The 17,077-nt window shown below is 41.9% G+C and overlaps 1 protein-coding gene across 1 annotated transcript in view; it reads right to left on the minus strand.

The window, feature by feature from the left end:
- LOC144798009 (ATP-binding cassette sub-family C member 12-like) overlaps window positions 1–17,077 on the minus strand; it is a 2,245,771-nt gene that overhangs the window by 374,576 nt on the left and 1,854,118 nt on the right. Inside the window, exon 24 of the mRNA XM_078668799.1 lies at window positions 7,417–7,506. Within this exon, the coding sequence (XP_078524925.1) occupies window positions 7,417–7,506 (90 nt within the window). The remainder of the gene's footprint in view (window positions 1–7,416; window positions 7,507–17,077) is intronic.

Consider the following 17,077-nt stretch of genomic DNA (forward strand, 5'->3'; position numbering starts at 1 on the left):
ACTGATGAACTGGTCACAGTCTTCGAAATCCTCTTTAATGCAATATATAGAGAGGGGGTTCTGTCCCAAGATCTTGGAGAGAGGCTATAATAGTTCTTATATTGAAACCCTCTAAGGATCACAGTTTGATCTCCCTGCTGAATACAGATTATAAAATCTTTACGAGTATTTTTGCGGGGAGCCTGGCTAAGTTAGCTCCACAGCTGATATACTCAGATCCTGAAGGGCTTCATTCCTAAGAGAAAAATACAGGAGCAGACTCAACAACATATTGGCATAATAGACCTTTCCATTGAATGATCTGCTCCTTTGGCAGTGATTGCTATGGATGCGGCTAAGGCTTTTGACTGAGTGTGTTGGACGTTTCTCTGAGAGCTCATGAGAACAATGGGGTTAGGCTCTGGTTTCCTATTTAGACTTCAGTCATTGTATGAGGGGTTGTCAGCTAAGGTCCTCCTAAATGGCTTCATGTTATAGTATATCAAGAGGCACACAGCAGGGCTGCCCTCTATATCCCCTATTGTTTGAAATACATAGAGAATCTTTGGCCCAAATTCTGAGATCAGACACCCAGGTGGTCCTTTTAGTTCTCCAACGTATAGCAGTAAGGTTGCACTTTATGTAGATGACCTACTGATTTATACAGCAGATCCTGCCACAACAATCCTGAGAGTAGATTAACTTGTAGCGCAAGTTGGGGCTCTGTCAGGTTATTAAGCAAATACCTCTAAAACTTAGGTAATGTGCTGGAACGTTAGATCCTGGGGTGGTAGAGTGAGCCCAAACTTTAGATATTTGGGGATCTCAATTGTTGAGGACACAGATAAAAGTCCCCAGATCAATTTGAAGAGGGTAAACAGAGAAATAGAGTACCTACTTGTCAGGTGGAAAACTCTCCTGTTAACCATCTTTAGGCCTGTTAACCTGATAAAAATGGTGATACTCCCCAAACTAACTTATCTCTTCAATGCTATTCCACTTGAGTTTTCTAAATCAAGCATCGATAAAATTCAGGAGAAGGTCATCAGTTTTATTTGGGCGTATAAGGGAGCTAGGTTGGTCTGGAAAACACCTAGATGAAGGTTTGATAAAGGAGGGTTGACCTTCCCTGATTTTGATCTATATTTTGCAATGTTCCAATTTAAAAACATGTGGGTGGTGTTGGGAAAACCTGATGATTCCACGTGGGGGAAGCTACTAGGGGAAATGGTGAGAGAGTTGAGTGTGGAGGGATTTCTCTATAAGTCCGGTGCTCCCAGATTTTTTGAGAAAGTTTGATTAAAAGTTCTGAGCTCCTCGCTAAATTTATGGTACAAAATGAGGAGATTGTAGGGCCTGGTTTACTATTCAGATCTGGCCCTGGTTTGGGACTCCCCTGGTACCTTGACATGCCCAAAAGACAGTTTAAGTCTCCCACTCATAACATGGGCAGATTTGATGACAACTAAGGGACTGCATCCTTGGGAAGTCTTAAAATCAAAAGCCTGAAATAACCTGTGTAAGTTTAAATTTATTTCACTGTCTTCTTGGTTTGTGTCATCAAAACATGAGATAGGGGTTGACTGGGAGCTAGAGCTTCTTCTTCAAGATATAAGACCACAGAGCAAGGTGGTTGCTAGGTGGTATGGGAAACATTTGGAAGCTGAGAACAAGAAGCTATCGCCTCCCCACTTAGTATGGTGTGAAGTCTTCTTGGAGATCGATATCAAATTGACTTGAGGCTCTTGTATTCGACCGTCAAACCTGCTAATCCGAAGAGTAATCATTATTAATCAACTTTATTGGACACTATCTAAAGTCGTGAAGTTTTCCCCTAACCTCCACCCTAAGTGTATAACGTGTTGCCATTTGGGAGCCGAGGATGTCCATATTTTTTTTCAATGCCATAGGTTATGAGTCTATTGGGGAGACATTGAACTTTCTCGGAAAGATATTTTAGGTGTGGAGATTACTCTGAGTCCACTGCTTGTCCTTTTTCGAGTAGATGAGATTACAAGCAATCTCTTCGGATGATCGCAGAGAGGGCTGCTTTTCTATCTGATATTAATTGCTAGAAGAGAAATCTGTATGAAGTGGAGGGATCCTATACCTCCGAAAGTTGAAGATTGGATTAAGGCTGCAGTAAGGGTATGGCGGGCACAGAAACGAGCTTTGGGTACAGGCCATACATTCTAATGATTACATCACGGCACCAACAATGGTGAAGGTCCTGTATGGTGTCAGGACCCTGGAAGAATGCAGTGATCGCTGAGCAGATGGCTAGTTAGAGAGATCCCTTGCGATTTGCAGACGCTCCTGGTGGAATGAGGATATATATATTTTTTTAAAAGACAATCATTTGCTTCTCTTAAGTCAGGTCACACTGTCTCACTCACTACAGCAGTCTGAACGGCTGGCATAATCTTTTCTGTGGGTGAAACGCATTTCAGCATTTGTATAGAGATGCATTTATTTGCAATCGGTACTGTGTCACCTTTATTGAACGTGACATATGTGTACCCTGGTGTATCTTCAATCACATGGATAATCAGGTTTGTAGTATTTACAGATGTGTGTAGGTGTTTAGATGTTATCTTATCACTGTGTACCAAACGTAACTTTCCATGTGGTCTTGAGTCCATTGTGTACTTGAAAAGTGTGGACTTATAAGGTCGTAGAATGGTTTTACCCATTCCTGCCAAAATGCAAAAAATCCTAAAATGGATTTTAATCTTTTCAGAGACATTCGTGGTTGGTGCAATGCCCACTTTTCTAAAAAAAATGCATTGTGAGGCTCTTGTCCTCACTTGACAACAATTCGTATCATGGAAACAGGACACTGAGGTGGCCAATTTTTGACTTTTTAAAATTTAATATGTAGTCCATGTGAATGAACCCCAAGATTCCATGGTCTACCCTCATCAAGTGCTTCATCAGGTCATCGTCTGTTAAGTATATGTCATTGCCATATGACAATGCCTGATCATAAAACTGCTAATCACTCTGGATGCAAACAGCCCTGACCTATTCTTTGGTAAATGGCTGTATTGTTTGTGAGTGCCTAACGCTGTGAAGGTGGTCAAATACCTGCTTCCAGGACCCATATTTTGGCAGAACAATCCATTCGAGATATCAAGTGTTGTTTTTACTTTTTTCCACAGAATTGTATTCATTAGTGCTGCAATGCACGTGTTTTGTACTGCAAATGTGCGAGTAGCTGTGTTCAAATGTCTATAATCTAATACAAGTTGATATGATTGATCTGGTTTTGTTACTGGAAACAGAGGATTATTCATTGAAGAGGTTCAACTTTCAATAACACCTTGATATTCAAGTTGCCATAGGATTTCCCTAACTTGTTGTTTTGCTTCATTCTTTATAGGGTATTGTCTTTGAGATTGTGGGGCTGTCCTCAAGGGTTTGCCATGATAAGGTGAACTGTCATCCCACCACACATGGTTAACGTATATAGCACAGGAGTTAGAGCTAAAGCTCACTCCCTGGTGTTTGAATGTTTAATTGATTCAGAAACTAGGTCGGAGAAAGCTGGCAGAATTATGGTTTCTCCCTTTGGGTATAACCCATTAAGAAGGCAGGTGGCCAATCTTTCTCTGCCAGCAAGATGTCATAACCCTGAGTCGGCTCTTCCCAAAAGAGGACATTAATAAACCTGAGAACGACCCCTTCCAACCATTTCTGTAGTTTGTATAACCGATGCGGGATGCTTACCCTGGTATCAGGAATTTCCTCTGCGATATACTCACTCAGTGCTACTGCCACAGAGAATCCAACATGTTCTGGTGAACTATTGTGACTTCTGCCATGCTGCCCAGCATTGCCAGTGTCAACTCCCCGTTCAGAATCAGAGTACTCAAAATCAGGTGCAAGCTTGACTTTTAATCCAACTATCTTTTTCTTTTTAAATTGAGGTTTTGATATTTTTAGTTTATGTTCCTGCTTAAGTATGTATTCAGACAAGCGTCGTGAGCCCTTTCTTTGTTTCACATGCTCTTCTGATCCATGGTTTGCCCCTCCTTCTGTCTCCAAACATCTGTCAGATGTATCCTGTAAGGAACGCGTATCAGTAACCTGATACCTGTCAGGTGGTTTAAAATTATCACAGTTACATTAGTTGTAAAACCTTTTGGTATATTTCTATGTAGGAGATCCACCCCATGATTTTTCTTGCTGTCCCACTTCCTCTTTGGGGAAGAGTCAGGTGCTTGCTTAGAGTAATCTTTTTCAGAATGACCTTTTACATGTGGTTTCCCTGGTCTGGCTCCCAAATTATCTCTGCCCAGTGTAGCATAGTGTCTTCGATAATTTTAGGCAATTCATGCGGAAGGCAAATCCCTCAGGCATTGGTGTATAGCTAACCTTTCCCTTTTATGTTACTCAACATTATGACGAATGCTGCTGCAAAATTGCCAATCAGTTTTATCCCTAAGTCCAGGGCCGGTGCTGCCCCGTGCTCATTCTATAACTGTTTTAACACTTCAGGTGAAACACCAGAGAAGGGGTACCATGTGTTCTGTTATATACTGCAACAAATACTGTAACCAAAGTGGCACAATCTTCAACCAGGGGAGCCATCCCTATTGGTAAGCAAATTGTTAATATCCTATGCTTTTCCTGCGGGCCTGTATGTGGAAATACTGCTTCATGCTGATTTGGTTTTTGCACCTTCCAAAATTGAATTTCTTCCCTTTCAGTGGGTATTATTCCCATTACTGCATTCAATGTTTGAGGGCTAATGCCTGGTGTAGCTAACTGCGGTGCTACAGCTTGAACAGTCTACTCAGGAGCAGGTGTTAATGTTCAGATTACACATTGTGTTAGACTTCTGTTTAACATTGCTAGATTATTATATAGTCCCTGTATCTGGCCTGCAGTCACACGATCAAAACTGTGATGCGGTGTGTATCTGTCTAGGGCTGGCTATGTCACCCCTCTCATTGCTGAGTGGGCCCATTGTCACATTTTCTTTACTATGGGGAAGGGTGCCATTAAACTAATTGATATGTTCTTGCTAAATAAGAGGAATTTCTACTTCCTCATAAGGAATGTATTCATCCGGTATTTCACCTACTTCATATTCGGGAAATAGCCATACACATCCCTAGCAGGGAATTTAACCCATGAGTCAAATACCTCTGTCCATAATGCTTCATGTGCCTCTACCACTAAGTTAACATCCCCACCATCTATGGTGAGGCCATGTTGAAGGACTGCATGTCTGTAGTTCTCTGAAATATAATGCGCACATGTTTTGTAAGAAGTTAATTTACAGAGTTCGGCTAACACAGCGTGAACAATATTCTTTCAAGCTTAAATTTACCAAAAGCAAATAAATAGGATATACCTACTCAGCTAAGGAGGATATTCCCTACCACCTGGGATGTTTCCCATTCAATCTCTGAGGATGCACGATTGAGTTATTCAGTTGATCTATATAAAATAAAGCAACCAACGTTGCCAGCGCTATGTTGTGTAGTCTCCACTAAACCGTTTGAATTGCGTGTTTGCAGATGACATCAACTTAGAATGGTGCCAGACTGATTCCATGCACCCCCATAGAATATGTTATCCCTTGGACCAGCTAACTTGCAGTGCCACTTTTAACCCCCTTAAACATAAACAGGGATCAATCAGTTCTGGTAACCACTGAACATGAAAGCTCTATTCCTTCAGGAACCGTAGTTACAGACTTTAAACATTTACTAAGTCAACCCAGCTTTCTTTCAATCAGAGAAATATTCAAAGAATACACAGAGCGGGGTTTTCAATATGTATTGATCCATAGTGATTCTGGTATAGAATATATGGACAGCGATGATTAATAGACAAAAGCAGAGAAAAGTAAGAATGAGTATCAACACAGAGAATAAAACAAAAAGTTCTACCATATTGTTGAGACAGGTTATATATTATGCATACATATAAAAGATTATAAGAGCGTGCCCCTATGATACTAACCCTAACCTACGTGTCTAGGGTATGAATGTATGTTCTGCCAATAGAACCCCCTTCTGGATGATCTAACCCCTTTACCTGTCGGGTAAGAGTGTACAACCCTGTTACAGAGATGTCAGTCAGTTGCTAGGTGAAAGCTTCAGCATGCATAGAACCCTCAGGATCAGAAAAAGTGTCTCCTCTGATTATGCTAAGAAACAAAAGTCGATATATAGAAAGCAGCATCCTTGCCTATGGCCGAGATTATGATCAGGCAACCATTGATTGTGTTCTACAGATAGCTGTGTTGTCATATGGATGTCATAACAACTACATTTGTATTGCGCATGTGAGAGGCCTGCACCTAATCCAAGGCAGTGTGACAGTATTCTCTCAGTGTTCCGTGTCAGCAAGGTCTGTATTTCTACAAAACTAGTCCAAGCATCACAAATGCAAATGTGTGTCAAACATCTATGAGGACAAGAGAAGGAAACTTTAGGAAAAGGGATTGTGTACATATAAGAATGTCACTAATTCCTACTGGGGCCTAACTTGGGAACATTACAAAGTGCTACCATCTGGAGTCCACTATGGGACTCCTTCCAGATACATAGTAGTAGAGAAAGGTGAACAGTCTCACATGTCAATAAATACTACGGGTTAGCTAGAAGTGGTAGAGTTATTCGAACACACTACCTGTGGGGTAGGGGCTTATAGTGTATCCATGAAGGGTGCACATTTGCAGTCTTTGCTTCAAAAGATTGCAGTGCAGTAGTACCTTGGCTTGGTGAATAGCGGGGCTGAAGTTTGTTAAGTGGCTAAACACATTTTGTGATAGTTTGAGTTATTTGTACTTATCTGGACACCCTCCGTCCACAGGCATAATCCATTTATGGCTGTGCTTTTTAAGAAGCTATTCACTGAGGGAATAGTATTCTTTAGAAGACAGTTTCATTGCTTATGTAACGTTGGCTCTGAATGAAGCTGTGTACCCACTAGAGTCTTTTGCCTCCTCTCCTGTCGGTCACCAGACCTTCTGACCCTTCCAGGGCTGGAAAATCGTATGAAATGGAAGTGTTCGGTTTGAGTGGTACCAGTTATGTGCTTCTTGTCACTAAGCCTGATCAGCATTGTGAGACCACAACAAGGCACCACAGTCAAAAAGCCATCAGAGCATGTTAGTATTTCTTGTGTCACAATCTGGGATGAGACATAGTTCAAAGATAAAGTATGGGCAGAGGTAGCCCTGTGGAAATCATAAACGAACATTTCTTTATTTCCAATTCTTTATACTTTGATTAACTGCATCAAGAATGCCCTTGAATGGATTCGGTCAGTCAGCATATATAGCAACAACACCACTGTGTGCGCAAACATTTATAGCTGTCATTAAAGGCTTTGCATACAAAACACAACTTGACTTAATTGTGAGATAAAATAAAATTGTTTCATTTTCTTAATCTTTTCGTAAGGCACAATACTCACCGAGGTATATTCCAGTAACTGTTCCACAGATGTGAAGGTCGATTCTACATCTGATGCCGTTTTAACACACATCTGCAGTAGTGCAGCTAACTAAAGGAAATGACACACTGTGAACCATACATATACAATGATTTTTATATTTTCATTAACAAAAATAATGTATAAAAGCCCTACATTTTCATCATTCTTTATTGGTTTCAGCTGTGACATCAGCGCCATAAATATGTGACATCAAATAAGATTACACAGGTCAACCCTATCACTACCGAGTGCACTAAAAATTCATTCATTTAGTTAGCTTTGGAATAGCAATTAAAATTACCTATCCCCTGTTGTAATCACATTAAGTGCTCTTACATCACATCTAAAATAAGGCAATAAAATAGGACATGACAGTATGTCTGGGGAAGTGAGGTGCCTACTGCAGAGCCTACACCCAGCCTGCAAGGAGTGGGTAGGTTGAATGAATGTGCTGGATCCTGCAATAGCAACTGGCCGAGCCGCAAGTTAAGAACAGGCTTGACAGCACAGGAGTGGGCTAGCCAAGGTGCCCTAAAAAAGCTGAAAAAATAAAGGAAACAAAGGCTGCTCAGCTTGAACTAAGGCACCCAAAAACTAAAAGGCAAATGATGCAATGCTGCAAAGGAAGAGTGGGCAAGCTGTTCATCTTTTATACATAGGTCCTGACCAAGAGCACTGTAAAAAATGGGTTATTAGATAAGAGAAGTCCGACTCAAGCAACAACCACAATCCTTGTCAAGGTAAACAACAAAAAGTCACTAAATTAACCTGTGCTTAACCCTCTGGTAACTGGTTAATAAGTGCCCATATGGTAGGGTAGCCCGGGACGACTAACTATAGTGTCTCATTTGCCCTCCTACTCACTTACAGAGGAACACGTGATTAGACACTTCAGAACACAACACTCACAACTCTCAGGAAACGCGGTTGTAAGACACACCCTTTCGCTCACACTTTCTTACAAGTCCACAATAAAATCCGACAGAGACACGAACAAGTTTAATATGTTTATTTTAACTAACGTGCTGTAGTATGCACTATACGTGCAAGAATAGCAGAAAAATGCATAACACAAATATGGTCAGCATAGCAAGTAGTCCATAAATCATAAAAGGAGCTGTCATAGGCAAAGACAGTGTAGCCTAACCTCCGTCCCCTTGTATAGAAGCAGGATGATTATATATTAGAAGACCTCTGGGCATTATCTGCAGACCCTGTACCTCAGTCCATAGATGGTAGATCTACATCATAGGCGCTGTCATGCTCTTCTCCCTGGAAAGGTCCCTCTCCAAGAGTGTGCTATCTATCCGTGCATTCCAATTAGACAAAGTACGTATTCCCAAACAACAGCTCCATCTGTATGTTTTGTCTAGGCGCTAGGGCCTGACCAGAACAGAATAACAAGGGTCATTGTTGTTCGACCTTGTTCTCAATGTTCTGACTAAATCCCAGGAACCAACAAAGCTTGAACACATCGGTAGGTTCTCATGTGAAAATATCAAGAGAGGCATTTGCTAAATAAACTCATGTAGTAATGTGTGCAAAACAGCAGGCAGTCTACAGCGTGCTCATGCTAACTCAGGGAAGACAACAATGTCCCCATGGGCCACGTGACATTGTACTTAAATAGGGGCACACATGGGTTAATGTTTTACCTGTTCTAAATTAAAAAAACTCCTAAATTCATTTTTTTCTATGGTGAGGCCTATCTCTCCAATTTTCTAACACTGGTGTACCCTAGTACAGTTATTAAGTGCTAACTTTAGATTGGAAGCAGATTAAGAAATGCACTGTTAACACTCAAATGAACTATAATTTAAAACCTTCCTTAGTGGTAAAGTTGTATTTTAAGCCACAATTCTAAAAATGGCACTTTTAGAAAGTCAACATTTTCTTGTCCCAACCATTTGTGCAGTCTGCCAGTACCCTGGTTCACAGGACTGTGAATGGCTCTGCTGTTGGGGTTTGTGTATTGATCCTGACACAACACAACAGGGGCTTTTTTGTTTTTTCCTCATTTAATTAAGATTTTCATCATAGCCAATGTAAAGTATAGACCACCCATCAGATGGAAAACCAATTATGAAAACAACGCCACACAGTGAACCAGTGATCCAGTGCATACAGCAGAGGCACATCAAAACAACACAAGCAGTTTCCCCATAGCATAGCTAGACAGTATCCATGTACCCTGAAGCCAATCCACGTCCAATGACCACCCAAGGGCTCACTTCCCACCTTCACTCTCACCCGGTGAACCAGGATGTATGCCCAGGGCAGGCTGCAGCGCCGTAATGTCTAAAATTTGACATGCAGGGATGCAACTCAATCTGCACTCAAGTATGCATCTGGCCTGGTCCTCAGAAAAGTCTCCAAAGGAGCTCAAATGTACCTCAGGCAATAACGCACAGTCATTAGTCACCAGTAGATGTCCAATTGTTCCTGACAGTAGGCAGCATTCCTTAGCCTTCAAGCCACCTAAGGCACCAGACACCTAGTCCAATGGATGGTCACCCTATGCTCAGCCAGCGCCCCAGGGGGGACGTCCTTCACATAGAAGAGCCACCAGTGGCATCCTACCAGGAGCATTGTATGTAATCAATACAATAGTATCAAACACCTCAGAACCCACAGCAAACCACCCTGGGGCATTCATATGCTTGGTGCAGAAAGGCAGCATCAGCTAAAGCACAGCACTGACAGCGTGCCTCTTCGACTAAGCCAATTTTGAGCTGCAGAACTGATGTGCAATATTCTCTATTCATATATTTAAATTGTACGAGGCAAAGTCTGCAATTTGGCAAAAGGGCTTTTAAATGAGCAAAGCATTAGCAGCATTTTCCCTCGCGCACCGGAACAACCAGGTCATTGGACCAGTTATCTCGCACAGCAGGATTATAAATCAACCCGTTGTTCTGCATCATAGCATAAAACCAGGTAATGATCCTGCATAGGGATGGATTAATGTTCATAATTTCCAGCTCTGAAAACATTGGGAGAGCCTCAGGGAAGAAGTCATGTGAAGCGTACAATTTCACCCGCAATTGGCGATAAATTAACAAATCTAATAAGGAGGAATCAGTTTAATCCAGAATGTAAATCCGTATTTGTAAAGCACGAACTACTCACCCTTACGGGTCTCAAGGCCCTGGGGGCCATCGTGGAAATTAAGTGAGCTATTGCCCAGAGTCATATAGTGCTGAGCTGCCACCGGAACCGTGGATCGAACTGTGAACCCTGTGCTCCGAAGTAAGCTGCCCTGGCAACTGCACCACACTCTGAGGGGGAATAAACTGCCCCTCCGGTGCACAACCTCAAAAGACAAACGCCATAGCTGAGTTTGGGAGCGCTGACGAGTGAGGTACAGGGCAGCCAGCAGGGGACAAGGGGCCACAAGGTCATGTTCCTACGCTGTGTGGGGTTGGAACTGTGTGGGGTGCAACCAAAAGTGAGCAAAGTACGTTTGAGCACTATAGAAGTAAAGATGTCCGGGGCACCAAGACCGCCATGTTCAAAAGGGAACACCTCCCACACCACCCAAGGCTGGCCACCCACTCACAACAGCACTTTCAGATGTGATCTGAGCTGACTGCAAAATTGAGCAGTTAGGAGGGGTGGAAGATTAACAAACAGGTTAAAAAAACGTGCGGAGCACCACCATCTTGGCTATTGCTATCCTTCCTGTTAGTGACAGTGGCAATCTCTTCCATGCCATCACCTTGTTGTCCAGCCAAGTGATCAATTTCCCATAGTTTGTGGTGTCCACAGATCCCCAACATAAAATGTGCTTAAGCATGGCCAGGGTGGACCATCCTGGAAGGATGGCTGGGGAAGAAGCTGTACCCAGTCCCTCTTACGCTTCAAAAGGCTCTGCCTCTAGCACGCACTAAGGAACCTGACACTAAGCTTGCCTGTCTTTTCTCACCCCACACAGTGTGGAGCCTTGAAATGGAAAGGGGAAGCACTTTCCACAATCAGATGTTGGGGTCGGACAGGGAGTCCCTCCACACAAATACTGGCACCAGGTGTAAATGCTGTACCTCTGGAGCCACTCATCAGAACACACCTAGACCTGTGTAAGTTACAGAGGAAGGACTGCCTTGCTAACAGTGGACACCCTGCTGCTTGAAGGACTGCCTTGCTGTCTGAGAAGGAGGACCGGACCTGCCTGCCTTCATTCCAGGCTGACCAGAATGATTTCAAGTGTCAGTTGGCTGAACTCCTGTGAACTACAGGGACACATTGTTGTGTGGCGTTCATCCTATGTATTAGTTTTGGTCTGTACAACGTTGAAGGATACAGTGTTCCAAAATATTGTTCACCTTATCCTTGTTTCCTTGAAACTTGCTCTGCAAACTTTCAGTCAACAAAATGACGGATAGCGACACCAAAAACGGTGGAGCTGCAGCTCATCCGGTAGCTTTTAACATAACACGTTTCCAAGAAACTGACAAGAATGCTATAAGCATACCTCTAAATAATTTAAGGAAAGCCATCACTATAAAACTTTTAAAAAATGGCCTATCAGCAAGAGGTGGTAGGGCAGTTTTTGTGATAGAGGTACATGAATATCATATGACAAAGGTATTCTATTCATGGATAGTCTTCCCTAAAGCAGATCGAAGAACACATGTCTTTCACTTCTACAAAGAAGATTAACCACCAGAGGAATACATTCCTTTCGAGGATATTGAAATTCCAATATTTTACTAAGAGCATGCTCTCTGGTTTAAAGCATATAAATCACATTACCAGGCTCGGTCCACTAGGTAGACCAGGAGCAACATGGCCGGTTTTAGCCAGCTAAACACAACATCCTGGCATTGAAGAAATGACAGATGCGGTACTATGAGCTCAACTCAAAGAGCTAATTAAAATCTATAGACAATTGGTTCAATATGTCATGCGGACTTTCACAGTCCAACCAGCAATACTGATTCCACAACATCCCCCCACCAGGGGAGGAGAAATAAAATTACACCACAGACTTTACATTCGGTCGTTGGTAAATTACCCGCAAAACGGGAACAAATTCCATTCTGGATAGCTCGAAAAATTACTCAAATCGAGGCAGTATTTCCTAATACTACCCCTCATGAAAAACAAAGAATTTTAACAATCTGTTTACCAATGGGGATCGCACCACACCTGGAAGACTGCGACACTTGGGGTACAGTCTTTGCTGCAATTCACACTAAAACACATGGCGTTCCGTCTATGGCGGTAATACCAGATGTCCTAAAACAGCTTCAAAATGAATACGGGGCAGAGCCTGCTTTAAATCTAAGTATGAAATTACTGAAAGATTTCAAACAGGTCTCAACAATAATATTAGCCAATATTAAAGGTGAAACAGCATCTGTGGAGATCCACCAAATGGTAAGGGAATTTGATGTAACTGAATAACCACAAGAACTGGCCAGAATAATTGAAAAATTCTATGAAGAATTAGGCAGAGACAGTTTGGGTGGGAAGCCAGTTAAACACCAACTGTCTGAAAGTCCTGAAAAGGTCTTTCCTAAACACACTACTACTCCTATTAAAAAGAAGGGGGAGAACACTAAACAAACTTCTAAAGAGAAGCGTTCTCAATCCAGAGGTAGGTCTCCTCAAAAGTAGCCCTCTGAAAGGAGGTATAACCTCAGGAATAGGAATAACTTGAGCAAACCTGATAGATATCAAGATACGGATTCACTTTCCTCTTGTACCTTTTAGACTTCGTCACAGAAATCCGAAAGAAGAGGATGGTCAGAAAACAAGGAAGAACGCGTGAAGTCCAAAGACAAACAGAACATTCAGAAAAACAAGAAACCTCAATTCACAAAAAAGAAAATAGCAGGTCTAAAAATCAGACATGCAGAGGATCTTGAGGGCACAACTCAAGAACAGTGAATGAGCTCAGACAATGTTGGACAGCACAGCAGAAGTCACCATAGCTCGCAAGAACTTCAAGGATCATCTGGAGACAGTGGACTTGAATGAATTCATTCAAGTTGAAACTGCAGATACCAGGGTTAGTTGTCGACATAAGGTATATAAAATAACACTCCGGGTGGAGGGGGACATACCCAGAAAAGTGACAGCACTCTTTTGGGAGCGACTCTCTCAGGGTTATGATATTCTTCTAGCTGAACAAGACTGGCCACCAGAATTTGTCAGGGAGTGCCTACATGGCGAAGACATCATTATACTAGCTTTCTCCACCGACATTCCAATTCATTTAAAATTATACTCATGCCAGGAAATGGGCAGTGGCCCAAGCTCCTGGATTATATAAAATCATGTAGGATGGGATGAGAATTCTCCTCACCATAAAATCCAGTTAAAAAAATCAACCAACTGCACAAAGGCAGTACACACTTAAGCAAGAAGCTAAAAAAAAGGTCCGGGAGATATTAGATCAACTTGAATACCAAGGGTGATTGAAACATGCACCTCGTCAATGAAAAATCCTTTGTTTCCTGTCTCCAAACCAGACAATACAAATCGTCTAGTATTGGATTACAGACACTTAAACTCTTGTTGCAAAACTTTTGCAGTACAAAATGCACACAGTGCAGCACTAATGAATAACATTGTGCATAAAAAGTATAAAACCACATTAGATATTTCTGACGGTTTCTTCTGTCAAAATATTGCACTAGAAAGTAGGTATTTGACAGCTTTCTCAATTATGGGGACACAGCGTCACTTCTGTCGTCTCCCACAGGGATTCAAGAATAGTCCTGGGTTATTTTCAGCCAGAGTAACAGAGTTACTACACACTTATGATGACGAAGCTCTATCATATGTCGATGACATCTTTCTGACAGATGATGACTTGCATAGGCACTTGAATAGGGTAAATACAATCATACTTGGATTCGCCTCAGAAGGGTATAAATTCAATTAAAAAAAAATCTAGAATTGCCCATTTAAACGTCCTTTTCCTAGGATATAAACTTTCAAGTGAAGGCAAAAGCCTGGCAGCAAAATGTGCGCTACTCCAACCTCCAAAAATGCTGTAAAACGTACGGTCGATTTGAGGTTTCCTAAATTTCAGAAGAACTTATATTCTAAATTATGCAGAAAGGGTTAAACCTCTCTACGAATTAATAAAACCTGCTTTCAAAACAGTTAATTGGACACAAAAACACACAGAAATTTTGCGTTCACTGCAAACAGACATGTTAGCAACAAAACATTTGCAGACACGCGTAAACATACGCAACTTAGTGATCGAATCATTCCAGGAAAATGCGGATTCACATACTTAACTTTTAACGAAGGTGAAAAAGTACCAAAAGCTTACAAATCACACTTGTACACACAAGCTGAAAGGAAATTCACTTACAGAAAAAATTCTGACAGCACTTCAAACTGCAGTAGCAAAAGAGAGAGCCCTCACACAGGGAAAAGGCATTATGGTTGTTACACCTGTACCTGCCTTGGAGGCAGTGACAAAAGCAAGCATTCCAAATGCTAAAGCTTTACATCCAAGATGGATACAATGTGTTAATTCTCTTCCTGCAACAGACGTTGAATACATTTTTGACCCATATTTGAAACAACAAGCATTTCTACAATATGAACAAGAATGTCCTCTGCCTACTGAAATTCTGCCTCTAGAGCAGTATGAATGTATAATTTATACTGACTGATCAGCTCAACCCGCTACGGGGGGGAAACAAGCTTATAGTGCTGCGTGCACGATCGTTAAAGGACGCTGGCACCATGGCAAATTCAGACCAAAGGTCACTAAAACTCAATCTCTAGGAGATTGTACAGCTTAGCGAGCTGAAGTACAATCATTCAAGATGGTGCTTGAAAATACAGATCGCAAATTCCCAAACACTCATAGTGTGCGATTCTTATTATTGTGTTCAATCTTACAATGAATACTTGCAAAACTGGATTTAAAACGGTTACAAAGATGCAAAAGGTGGCACAATCAAGCATAAACTGCTTTGGGAACAAGTAGTTCAGTGACGACAAGGACTATAAAAGGCTCACATGATACATACACTGAGTAATCAACGTGATGGCGTTCACATTGCAGGGAAATGATTGGCTGATGAAGCCGCGAAGGCAGCTGTGCTAACGGCTACCGTAGCTGCAATTACTCATTCAAAAACTAAAATAGATGGCAAAATAATGCTAGCTGTCAATGCCGCAAGCAAAGGCAGCGGTAAAACATTACCTAAAGTGTTTCCACTCAAATACTCATATATAACTGATGCATATAATGTTCCATTTGCTCGAATGCCTGGAGTGGGGGATAGAGTAATTCCAAACATGGAACATAGATTAGGACTAATCTTAGCAGCACATGAAGGGATCGGCTCTGCACACGCAGGTGTTTCCACTATGGTGTCATCAATAAAAAAGAGATACTGGTGGCCACGCATGAGGAAAGAGACCAGAAACTATGTTTTGTAATGATAAATCTGCCAAAAGATGATAGTCTCTACAGTAAAACGTCCTGCGCAGACGCCCCTGTTAATTTCAGATAAACCATTAGCTTGCGTTTACCTGGATCACTGCGGTCCCTTACAAAGGGATGGTAACTATAAATATATCATGGTCGCAGTGGATTCATATTCAAGATTCATTTGGATGTGGCCTCAGCGCTCGGCTGATGCTCAAACTGTTATAACAGATTTGCGAGTCTTTATCGGCACATACGCAGTCGGCACGCTACATTCTGACCAGGGTCCTGCGTTTAGCTCTCAAGCTTACAAGGAGGCCATGGCCAAATTGGACGCTGCATTGTGGTACTCTAATCCATTCCATCCTGAGGGAAATTCGGTAGTGGAGAGAAAAAAAACGGAACATAAAGCAATCTATAACATCTTGGGTATTAGGCTCGGGTGACGGGTAGGTCAAACATCTATTGAGTGTCCAGCATAGTCTTAATATTCTGCCAAGAAGTTCTCTAGGGGGAATCACTCCATATGAAGTCCTCTTCGGGACCAGAATGATAATATTGGACCTCGATTGTCAGACTTCAGTGGTAGACCAAAAACGCTTTGATATCAAAGATCGTTTGGCTGTTTTGCAGGACTTAAAGGAAATAAGAACAAAACAAAGTAACGTGTTCCTGAAGCCAACAACTAATGAAGAGAAACCGACCGTCCCAGCAAGGCCAGTCTGGATTCCTAAGATTGGGGATCTAGTCAAAGAAAAGATCGTGGAGAGAAGGAAATTGGGCCTTCTTATAGACAAACAGTACCTGTCCTAGCAATCCACGGATCAAGAACAGTATTACTGCTGCCCCTTGCTGGTAAAAAGGAGAACAGGTTTGTGTCCATCGACCTGGTCAAACCACATCATGTGGCCGATCATAAGTAGCAGGCCAAATGGACTCCGCCAATGTAGCAGACGCCCTCATCTGGCTACTTTCCAAGATGTTCAAACTGAGAGACTCATCAACTTTGAAGAATCTGCAGTGCGAAATGAAGGACTAAGCAACATAGCTATAGAACTTGTACCTCTTGAAATTCAAATAACAGTTTGTCAAGAAACACCTGTCTACAATGAAATAGCATCTGACTAAACAAATATAACTAGTGATCAAGTGGTTCCAGCGATTTCTTCAAATCCTGGGGCAATCCCAACAATTGACTGAACTGCCTCTGGCTATTTCATTAATTTTGATACA

Source organism: Lissotriton helveticus, chromosome 12, assembly GCF_964261635.1.
Source record: "Lissotriton helveticus chromosome 12, aLisHel1.1, whole genome shotgun sequence".
NCBI classification, from domain to species: domain Eukaryota; kingdom Metazoa; phylum Chordata; class Amphibia; order Caudata; family Salamandridae; genus Lissotriton; species Lissotriton helveticus.